Genomic DNA, 11,637 nt, shown 5'->3' with positions numbered 1-11,637 from the left:
GAAATATTTCGCTTGTTACTTGATTCATCAAATGACAGAAAACAGGGCAGCTGTCATGTGACTGATTAGATATTTGAGTTAATGAGCAGTTAAACAGGAGTGTCTAATAAAGTGGTCAGTGTGTGTTTACTATGATATGATCATGTTATTTCACTGAAATCTGCCATACACTCAAAAGCAGGTCAGTAACCCTTTTGGATCCCGATCCATTCATTCAAAATACTAAATTAAACATGCATCCATCTATCTATCTATACTTTGTTGTATCTTATTTCTACTGAAATTAATTTGAGATATTCCTCTCCACCATCTGTACTCGACCGTACTTCTCCTGTCCCGCGATGACAACAATAAACAGGCATAATATTCACTCATGGTTTTCTTTATAAAATATGCCATCTCATACTCACATGGTTTTGTACTGTCGTACACAAGATAAGTAAAATCCACACCACCGTACATACATCTTAACAACAAACCTCTGCTGTCATGTGTTACATACGTTTTCACTACTGGCTCATACACTTCCTACATTTATCATCAAACATATTACCAGAGGTCTAAGCCAGCTCTCACCTCAAACTGTAGCTCTCACCTCTCTCATTGGTTCCACTGTGGAAAAGCAGTTCATGTTTGTTTTGCTTATGGCACCTCGCAGATTTTCCACAAGTACTTAAGACATCAGTCAGTCTCAGAAACCACAGTGACCGCGGCAGGTGGAGCCTAACCAGTTGGTGGCTTAAGCTCTGAAAACAGACACTAAAACAACTTTTACAGCCAGTGAGTTTAAAGATTTAATCGCCTTGGAGGGAAATGACTTTCTTCATGTTCACAAAACTCTGGTAGCACGCAGACAGCTGGATGAATGTGTCTCTAACACACAAAGAACAGTCTGTTACTTGTACATCACAGTTTAGTGTTAAGATTTTTCTTTTGGAATAATAAAAATGTTTTCCACGTAGCTTTTATGCTGATGGTTGTGTGTATATGTTTGTGTGTGTGTGTGTGTGTGTGTGTGCTACACATTTATATCAAATTCTTTCTAAAACCCAAACATCCAGCTAAAAAGGATGAGTCAACTGCTCTTGTAAAATCCAAGCAGCGCAAGTTTAAAAAGTAGTTGGTGGACATCCAAAGAAAGGTCCACTGCAGTGAAGTAGGACAGTGGTTCTTTACCCTTTAGTTAACTAATATGTCTAAAATCAGTCTAAAAGACTGATGTTATCAGCTCTGAGGACAAATTTCCTCTTTTTTTTGTTCTTTTTTCAAAACCATCGAGCAGCCTCTGCAGCACACTGTATCCCTCCTCGTCCTGCTGCTGCTGCATACAAAGAGCCACAAAATAAAACAAAATGCTTTTTTCTGTGGAACAAGTACAAGTACAAATGTAAGGCATTGGTATGAGAGGCCACTGAGCAACCCCTCAACAGTCAATAGTACAAAAATACAGCAAGCCCCTCCTCTCACAGCGACACTGGTGACTGCACAAAACATAAGAAGATGGGAAGAGGCATTTTAAAAGTCTGCAGCATACATAACTTACTGCTGTTTTTGCACAATGACTGGAAAGGGGCCCTTTGTTTATCATTTGCTTGTGACAGAACATAACTAATATGTGTTCAGGCTTTCATTTGCTCAGTCCATGATCTTTATAACGCTGCAGACACACAAAACTCCTTGTCGTCAGTCTCTATGCATTCATTCACAGTGTAACAAGAAGCGACAGATGAGCGCGGACAGTCAGAGCGGTCTCTCTCTGCTCTGGCTAAAACTGTCGCGATGCCTTCGGAATCCAACATTCCTCGAGATTTGTGGGCTTCGGGCCCACTAGCAGAGGTCAGAGACGTAATCAAAGTCCCGGAAACTGTCCTGGTCTTTGCGGGTGAGCACGCGGGGCTCACGTGGAGGCGTGAGCGTCGGAAGTTCGGTGGTAAACTCCTCGTCAAAGTTACTAACGTCTTCTTTGCCGCCAATAGAAGGGATGAAGGGAGGGGGCACCTTCCTCTGCAGCAGCGCCTCCCAGTCCATGTTCTGAAGGGAGAGAATTTTAGTTTTAGAACTGACGTATAGCAGGATATCATGAAAACTAGAGCCAACCAGCAGTAAGTAAACTTAGTAAAGTTTGACTACACTTATTTTGGAAACCTTTTCATTGTAGATAAGTGTAAATAAAAGAAAAAGGAAGCTGGCTTAAAGGAGAGGAGCACAAACAGCTCATTTCAGATAAGGCCCAGATTAAGAAAAGAAAAAAAAAAAACCCCATTTGAAGTGCCAAGAAGAACAAGTAGGGCTAAAATTCAAAAAAGTTTTGGGGGAAAAAAAACCTTAACAGTGTAGCTGTAAACACCAAAGAAAAACCTCTTTCACCTTCTCAGTATTTGCAAATAAATCTTGTCTGTACCTTCAAGGACCAGCTTTATTTTATTTAAACAAACTGGTAACGTGAATACACCACTGAAGCTTTCAGTTATTTGAGAGCTTTTACTGCAAGTGAAAACTTTCCCCAAATAATAACGGGACAGTGAGACAGGCTCAGCCTGCACTTCCAGCAAGCTGCCAAAGTACCAACAAGTTCACTTACTCTGAAAAATGGCTGCTTCTTCACCTCCTCTGCATCCTTCTCACCAGATCCCAATCTTCTCTCTGGGTTCCTCCTTAACAGCTGCACACAGACACACAAAAATAAGAACTGATGAGTGCATATAACAGTCAAACATCAACTGTCTGATTGTGAGTAAGTGAGGATGTCAGACTGTCAGCTATGCCAGTGATTCAGTGTTTCATATGTAAGTGTAGCATTTGTCACATACAGTTTGTGTGTGTGTGTGTGTGTGTGTTTTTGCTTTACCCTTCTCATGACGCCAATAGCCTCAGTGGAGAGGAAGCGTGGGTAGCGGACTTCATCATTCACAATGCTGTCAAACACCTCCTCTTCATCATCCCCTGGGAAAGGAGACTATGCACAAAAACACAGGTCACACAAAAGGACACTTAACTAAAATCCACTCCAGTTTTGATATTTAGAAATTTAAAAATCAATGTTTAACTACAGCAAACACATGATCTGATGCTTTTATATTCTGATCTCTTGTTACATTCACTGCAGTTTGAAAATATTTCAAGAAGTGATCAGATTCATCCTGCAGAGGAACGCTGTCCCACCTTCAAGCGCTGCTGTGAAAGCACAGCGTGGCATCAGATCAAACTAACACCTTTGTAATGTGCGTTCACACAAAAATCTGGCAGTGACTCCGTGAGCGGTGGAACTCCATGAACAGTGGAAGAGTTTTGATTAAAAGTATTCTAATTCTCACCTCTCCCACCAGCATTTCATAGATGAGGACCCCCAGTCCCCACCAGTCTACAGCTCTGGTGTAGGACGTATCTGTCAGGACCTCAGGGGCTAAAAACTCTGGAGTCCCACAGAAGGTGCTGGTCCGGTCCCCATAACCCATTCCTACAGAAAGATGAAAAATTTATGGCTGGAAGCAACGAAATCACTTCCTACATTCCTTTGTCTTTTTGTTCTAACTTCATTTTATTGTAACCTGCCACACTATACTGTTTAATCATTTGCATTCCTGCATTAGTTTAAATTTCCATACCTTGAGGTGGACCTATTATGCTCATCTCCAACTCTATATTTTAATTCTTGGACTCTACTAGAGCAGCTTTCTACGATTCACAGTTCCAAATAATCCTTATTTATGTTATACTGGGCCTTTTGCAGCCCCTCAGTTCATCCTCTGCCCAAGACAAGCTGTTTCAGCTCCTCCCCCCTTGAACCCAACTTTCACCTGATTGGCTGCCCTTCGCAAACAGCAGGTAGGCTCTGTGCTCAGAGCCAGAGTGGTGACTCTAAGGTGACTAAATTGAGGATATCGGCTCGTTTTAGCATTCATATACACCGACCTCCTTGTTTGAAATTGTGGCCATGTGGCCATCCTACGTTGCAACAATACACTCATATTCTAGAAAATAAGGAAAAAACATAACAGGTCCCCTTTGATGTTTCTGAGCTCAAGACAAAGCTCTGTTGACCTGCTTTTCAAGCTCCCTGTCAGAATTAAAATAGCATAGAGTATTTTCCTGCTAATCAAAGTAAATTTATATCCCAAAGAAGATTTTTTTACTCAGCAAAGGCAAATACCAATAAAAGGCCATCTGTCAGTAATACAGATATGCACCTTCTTTGCAGAGTCCAAAGTCAGCGATCTTCACATAACCATCTGTGTCAAGCAGCAGGTTGTCGAGCTTGAGATCTCTGAGAGGGAGAAAAGATGTAGGTGAGATCCAAACACACTCTGTACACTGACAATCGTCCCAGCAGCTCTGTGACCATGTACTGTACCAATGGACTGTATTCAACCGAGACCGTACAGCAATGCCAACAACAAATGTCAACCTCACGATGCAACACTCAGTACCCAGGGGGATCAATCCTACAGATTCTGGATGCCCTGTATGAATGAGCATGTGGTATTTCATGTTAATTCATTGAGCAGGTTTTGAGATATTTGTTGTGATGTGAAGTCTTGACTTTGGCTTTTGTGTTATTCTTCGTTTCTTGCTTTATTTTGGAAGTATTTTAGCCTTTGAGGAGTGCCTATAGTCCAGTTGCAAGTTTTATTAAATAAACCCTCCACTGTTATGGCTGCTGTGTCTGCATTTGGGTCCTCTAATTGAACTGGAAACTTGACAATATTTCTGTTTGGTCCAAAGCCGTAGACAGACTGACATTTCTAGAAATGCCAGCAGAAATGCCTAGAAATCAAGATCTCAATTATTTAATGGGGTATAGCAGAATGATCTATTAAATGTGAATTCAGTGGGATAGTTGAGATATTGAGACATTTAACTGAGAAAAATCACAGAAAATCCCTTGCATCCGTTTTTTTTTTTTTTTTTTTTTTTTACATTGACATTTCTATTAGTCTGATGCTTCCTGAGGTGACATAAATGTCTCTTTTACATCAATTGCCAAATAAGAAAACAGGTTTGCATGGACTCCACTCACCTGTACACAATCTTATGGTCATGGAGGAACTGAAGTCCAAGAACCACACAGGCTGCATAAAACCTGAAGCCAAAGCAAAGAAAAACAACCTCCAGTTACAGGGAATAAGATGGAAACCTCACAATAATAACAGACATGCTGCTTTCAGACCACGAGCCACTGTAACCAAATCTTCTGTCTGAGGGCTGACAAACAGCTGTTCGCCAGCTGTTACACTCCTTGGTATGGGGACATTGGTAATATTGCTGAGGGTTTTCATGTATTATGTCCTTAAAAGACCCTGCACACCCACTGTAAACCCCATACAGATGGCTTCACTTATTCCAGCTGATCTTTTTAGATTGTGTGGGTGTGTACACACTGCGTCTCCCTCATTTTCCTTCACTGCTTTCACCATGTCTTGCAAACGATAACAGGTGCGTTTGGTGACCTCATGATAATCCCAGGATAACCTCAACTTGTGCAGAAGCCTAACAAACATAATTTAAATCAATCATGCAGAGGATGCAAGGCCTGTAAGATGACGCACGCAGAAGAGGTTTTATAATAATGTGTGCATAGTATTCAAACTAAATTCCAGAAAGACATTTTACTAAAATTCAGTCAGTACAGTGCAACTGTAAAAAGGCATTTTAGGTTTATCTTAATGCACAACTGCCCACATGTACACTGAAAGAGATCCTGTTCATACAGGACATACTGATACAACTGTGGAATTTACCTTTGCATACAAAGGTGGGTGTGGATTTGGTCCACCGTCACTTTTGTCCACTAAAAATCGCTTTCACAGATGTGTGCTAATGCTTCAAAAATAATACATTTAGCATTTTCTCTTTCCACTCATAGAAACATTACGTACACGGCCCGTGGCTCTGTGAAGACGTCTGTGTGGATGTGCATCATCAGGTCGCCTCCAGCTGTGTACTCCATAACAAAACACACGTGCTCCGGTGTCTGGAAGCACGCAAACAGGTTGATCAGGAAGGGATGGTGCGACATGTTGACGATCTCGAAGATCCGCTTCTCGCACATTAGACTGCGAGGAGGAAGAAGAGGCAAGAGGAGGAGAGAAAACAGATTAGAGGGCCATTTAAACATAATTAGACAGTGTTTATTTTAGCCTACGAGAACCCTACACTCAGCCCACAGATGAACTGTAATCACAGTGATTCAAAACACAAATTAAATCCTGTGAATAAATACACTACCGGAGCTCTTAATCTCTGGGTTACAACCACCAACCACACATCACACAAGCACAGGATTGAGGAATAAACACCAACACACACCTATCCACCTCATCCCGAGCAATGATATCTCCTTTTTTCAGGGCTTTGATGGCGTACATCGTGCCTGTCTTCTTGTACTCTGACAATAACACCTGGAGACACAAAGACACACTGAGGGTTGTAGATGTGCATATTTTATTGTTTCAAAAGAACAGAAGAAAAAGAATCCTTTCAAAATCTATTGATTTATCACAATAAGATCTAAAGTACTCATTTACTTTTCTTCTTTTCATTCCTGCTGTTAAAACTTTTCAGCTTTTCATGCGTGATATGGTTTCTTTTAGCTCTGATTATAGTGTGATAATCACATCATTTTCTCCTTGAAACATGTCAGCATCAATTTCTGAACTGAAGAGCCCACAAACAGAGAAGCTGTTTGTCACTGTACTTGTTTTGACAGTGAGTACCTTCAGTATATTTGTGGAAATAATAGTGAAAACTCTCTTGCTCTTTGTGTTGTACCTTCCCAAAATGTCCCCGGCCCAAAACAGCAATCAGCCTGAAGTCCTGGAGGGACAGCGGACCTTTCTTTCTACTGGAGAAACCAGGAAGAACATTTTGAATTGGACACCAAAACTGCTGATATTACATGACAAACATGATGAGTGTGATTAAAGCTGAAAAGTGCATACATGTAATAATGGAGAGCAGATATTTTTGACTTGTAACAGTAGGAAAAGCAGAGGTTTTATAAATAACATTAACACTGGCTCTGTTTTATTCAGGTGTCTGAAATTTTGTGCCAGCTAAAAATGCAGCAGCCGCTCTTCTGAAAACACCCAACTGGGAGCGCTTTGGAGGCACAGCATTGTTTCCAGGTGAGAGGCTTTGGTTACTACGATACAGAAAGTACACAGAAGTAATGCGCTGCCTCTACCTCACTGCAGTTTTACTCATATGCCCACAGCAAATATCGTGGTGCCCTCGAGAATTTATTTGGCGCACACGTGGAAACTTGGAGAGCAGCACTTTAAACATGTGACGCTGTAGCGTTTGTCCCACCCCTCCTCCACTGTGCTTGGACAGCTGGGTAAAAGGTGACAGTGATGCATGCAGCAGCTACATTTTTTCAACTCTCTAAAGACCAGAAAAAAAAAAAAAAATAATGAACATGTACCAATGAGCACAGAAAAGGTGCTCAGCATGTCTGGTGCCGTTTTGAGCATATTAAGACAAGAGGAACCTAATTGGCAGACCTTAATGGGTTTCTTTATTAATTTTAGCCCTTTCTGCTTTCAGGACTGCAGCGAGGCTGAAGCAAACTCCAGCAGATGGTAAGCAAGAGTCGGGTTCTGATGTCACATTGCTGACACAGAGTGAGACAACCATTTACACTTACACTAAAACATTGAGCCATTAAAAAATAACCTGTACGTTTTGTGTCTGGGAGCACAAAAAAAAGGCTGCATATGGTCTAACGGATCAGTGGTGACTAACCACTGTGCCGCTGTGAGATTTAACCAGACATAGTTGCTCATCCGGCTCATGATACATCACAAGTCACAGGTAATTTTAAATGTAAAGTACAGACAGAAAGTTCTAAGTTTTACTGTCACTGGTTGGCTGTATCGCACAAACTAATAAGAATTTAAGTCCGCTGAGTGGTCGAGACAGCTCAAAGTCAGTCATATCCAGGAAAAATTAATTTTCTTTTTCACTAAAATCTGACCAGCGCAATAGCTCATCACTCCTTTGACCAAATGAGCTGGGAAAAGGAAAAAGAAAAAAAAAAAAAACATAAATAGGTGCTGAGCCAAAAACAAGCAAGCAACAAGTACACACAACCACAAACACACACACAAAAAAAAAACAAACGTCCGCAGTGTGCAAGGTGCTGATTTCTTTTTTTTTTTCCTTCACCAAAATTAACTTCAGCCATCATTAATTGTTCTATTTAGAGGGGAGAGCAGAATGGGAGGTTGGGGCTACGTCTGCAGCGATGAGGACACCGTACTGTTGATTTACCAGTCAATCTACATCCCTACACTCAACCATGGTCATGAGCTCTGGGTAGTGTCAGAAGGAATGAGATTGCGGATACATGTGGCAGAAATTAGCTTTCTGTGAAGCGTGGCTGGGCTGTCCCTTAGACAGAGGGTGAGGAGTTCAGGCAGTAGGGAGAGCTGCTACTCCTCCACATCAAAACAAGCCAACTGAGGTGGTTCGGGTATCTGATTAGGATGCCTCCTGAGTGAAGTGTTCCGGGCACGTCCTACCAGGAGGAGGCTCTGGAGAGATTAGGTCTCTCGGCTGGCCTGGGAACGCCTCAGCATCCCCCCAGATGAGCTGGAGAAGGTGGCTGGGGAGAGGGAGGTCTGTGCTTGTCTGCGCCGCGACCCGGCCCCGGATAGGCGGCAGAAAATGGATAGATTTACACCTGCGCCTTTCCTGCTGCCACATGTCAAAATGTTTTCTATGGAAAAACTCCTGTTTATTATTAAAATCCAAACAAATACACTTTTAAAATGTAAGTTAAAACAAGTAAAAGTGTGTCTGTGAGTGTGTGTGTGTGTGTGTACCTGTTAACAGAATGGGTTCGGACAGGGGACTCAGGGGTGAGGTCTCGGGGGGAGAGGGGCTCGATGACTGGAAGTCGGTCCTATTGGAGGACATGCGAGGAAAGAGACAAAAAGGAAAAGACGTGCAGAGACAGGTAAGACAAGACAAAATGGAAGACAGGAGATGCAGTCTGGAACTGTCCCTACTCTGTATTTTAAACCTGCTGGGACAGACTCGCATAGAAAATCACGTTCTCCCCCAAAATTATTGGTCGACCACTGTCCTTTACATTCAGGCGAAGGAGTGCTGCTAACAGGAAGGACAGCTGACTAAAGTCCCGCCCGATTGATTCGAAAGAGGTTTTTACATCTGCATTCACAGCACATGGGAAGGAAAAAACATACTGATAGTATAAAACTTTATTTACTACATTTGGGTTTAATTATCTTGAAAGAGAGCTGACCTAACACAGTCGTATATATCAAGATCAATTTTTACTCTTGCCATAAACTCATTCTCCCTGTGGGGGTTTTGTCCTCTGTCAGACATTTTCTTGTCACATGAACATTATTTAAACATTAAAAAACTAAAATTATATTAACTGTATTATGATATGAACATGTAAATTCTCAAAGTAAAATGTTTACAAACCCACTAAACAAAAATTTTACATCTAATTGTAAAACATGAACACATAGCAGAACTCCAAGCACACTTTGTCTAATTAAAAAAAAAAGCTGCAATAATAATTTTTCTTATTATTTGATGCACCCTTTTCTTTCCTGGCCAGTTCAGGCTTTTTCACATCAGTTTCAAAGTAAAGCCCCGCCCCTCATCACACACCTCCCCTATTTCTCGGGTCTCCTCTCTCTCCGTCTGTCTCACTGGAGTGTGAATGTCCATGTCTCTCTTGTAATCGCCTCTTATTGGAGAGTCGCTGTCTAGACTCAACTTTTCCACTGAGATCTCCCTGAAAGACCGACAAATACATGCACGCACATACACACAAACAGACCGACGTGGAACACAGACAAACAACACAAAAGGGGTAGTTAGACACGGAGCTGGGAAGCACCGTTTGCTTTATTCTTTGCGAGGAAACAAAAGGAAAAAGGATCAAGGAAAGCTGCTACGTTTGATAGCAAAGTCTGACCGACGGTTATCAAACGGCACACAGAGACACTGCAGATGAAATAACTGGAGCGTGTATATCTGGGTCTATATATTTTTTGATCTCAACGTGTCTCACCCAGAGTTGAGTGTTAGGCTGTGTGCGTTGGGACTGTAGGTTCCTGAGTTGTTGACAGTGGGGATGGCATTTCGAAGCAGCCTCACCCACGTTCCAATATCCACGTTCATCTGACGAGCCCGGAGGAACGCCTTGCCTGAAAAAAAAAACAAAAAACGTACAAACACACATGTCTAAAGTCAGTGTTGTCTCACAGAGCAGATCATCACCAATCACCCACAATTCAGGTTTTAGCTTTGAGTTTTTATTATAACCACATCTCAATATCAGATTAAGGCACCCACGTCAGATCTCAAATATGAAAGAAATGTTTGGCATTCCCAAAGTAGTGAGAAATTAATCAAGCATAACATTCAACCCCTAAAACAACATTTTCTGTTCAGGAATTCATTCCAGAGATATAACAAAAATATTGTTAATTTAGGGCAGATGTGGTATAAACCTTACACTGGGTGGTGGTCTAATAAATGCGATTAGCACTCTGCTTTCTCTTATATTATTTCTGACTGAAACAGGCGCTTTCACAGACGAACAGTGAAATGACACATCAAACGCCCCCTTTTATGTGAGCGGGCACAGATTCTGTAGGTTAACAAAAAAAAAAGAAGTTGAAAACTTGCATCATCCTACCCGTTATCTCTGATTGGGGTTTCAGGTCTTTGTCAGACTTGTCCCATAGTACATGTATTATACAATGCCCATGACCGAGACACAAACACAAAAATTGAGACTGTGCTTGGATACTACAGTCCTGGTAAAAAATGACTGTAACCCTGAATTCTTAAGAAACTTCATAATATTTATGTTCTGTTTCCTTTCCTAAGGAACCATTGTGTTAAAAACATTTACCACTAGAGGGTGCTGTTGTCTAAACCAAAAAGCAGTGAACTAATGGTGTCAGCAGCAGTGTGCTTCACTGCAGGCGGTATTCATCTTCCCATCATGATAAACCTTTTAAGTGAATTCATCTTCCCATCATGATAAACCTTTTAAGTGAACTGCTAGAAACTAGAAATAGAAAGTTTGTATGTTTCTTCAATGCTCTGTCTGTTTCCCACCTTGCTGCTTAGAAAAGACTTTCTTCTGCCTCCGGAGGCGAGGGACTCTCTCAATAACCGGGTTAAAGAAGGTCACCTGGAAAGCACACGTGCAAAACAAAACATGAAAGGAAACGCCAAAAAAACAAACAAAAAAAAACCCCAAAACCCACCCATATTTTATTTTTACGCTCAGAAACAGCCTTTCAAGTATGACATATCAAAGCAATGCTTTCCAGCACAGGTGCATGTGGTAGGTCATGGGGTGGATGAATGCACACACATCTGAGTGTGCGTTTGAGCGTGAGTGTGTTCCCATTCATTTTGTTGTTTTTTCTTTTTTTTTTTAGTGGTATGTGTGGTTTGTGTGTACCTCAGCCAGCAGCAGGCCCTGAGGCTCCAGCTCCAGCTGAACTCTGTGTTTCTGGTTATCCAGGAACTCCTCCAGCTTCAGGTACTTCAGAGCGCACAGCGAGCGGTAGTCCTTCCAGTAAACTGCAATCTCCATCTCCCTCGACTGAAGAGCAGGCATCCAATGGTATCACA

At 41.7% G+C, this 11,637-nt stretch overlaps 1 protein-coding gene across 3 annotated transcripts in view; it reads right to left on the bottom strand.

Annotated features, from left to right (window-relative positions):
* Positions 1–376: 376 nt before the first annotated feature.
* pkn1a (protein kinase N1a) overlaps positions 377–11,637 on the bottom strand; it is a 61,498-nt gene continuing 50,237 nt past the window's right edge. For 2 of the 3 annotated variants that reach the window (XM_030726726.1, XM_030726707.1), the window contains exons 10-23: positions 11,465–11,608; positions 11,113–11,188; positions 10,055–10,190; positions 9,649–9,775; positions 8,826–8,905; positions 6,769–6,841; positions 6,307–6,398; positions 5,877–6,053; positions 5,018–5,080; positions 4,188–4,264; positions 3,315–3,457; positions 2,849–2,956; positions 2,582–2,662; positions 377–2,031 (exon numbers count right to left, since the gene is read on the bottom strand). In XM_030726726.1, coding sequence (XP_030582586.1) covers positions 1,828–2,031; positions 2,582–2,662; positions 2,849–2,956; positions 3,315–3,457; positions 4,188–4,264; positions 5,018–5,080; positions 5,877–6,053; positions 6,307–6,398; positions 6,769–6,841; positions 8,826–8,905; positions 9,649–9,775; positions 10,055–10,190; positions 11,113–11,188; positions 11,465–11,608 — 1,581 coding nt within the window. In that variant the 3' untranslated portion in view covers positions 377–1,827. The remainder of the gene's footprint in view (positions 2,032–2,581; positions 2,663–2,848; positions 2,957–3,314; positions 3,458–4,187; positions 4,265–5,017; positions 5,081–5,876; positions 6,054–6,306; positions 6,399–6,768; positions 6,842–8,825; positions 8,906–9,648; positions 9,776–10,054; positions 10,191–11,112; positions 11,189–11,464; positions 11,609–11,637) is intronic. The other variant, XM_030726716.1, reaches the window with a different exon arrangement.

Source organism: Archocentrus centrarchus, chromosome 1, assembly GCF_007364275.1.
Source record: "Archocentrus centrarchus isolate MPI-CPG fArcCen1 chromosome 1, fArcCen1, whole genome shotgun sequence".
Classification (NCBI taxonomy): Eukaryota; Metazoa; Chordata; class Actinopteri; order Cichliformes; family Cichlidae; genus Archocentrus; species Archocentrus centrarchus.
The sequence above is the reverse complement of the archived record's forward strand: the minus strand, read 5'-3'. Positions and strand labels throughout refer to the sequence as shown.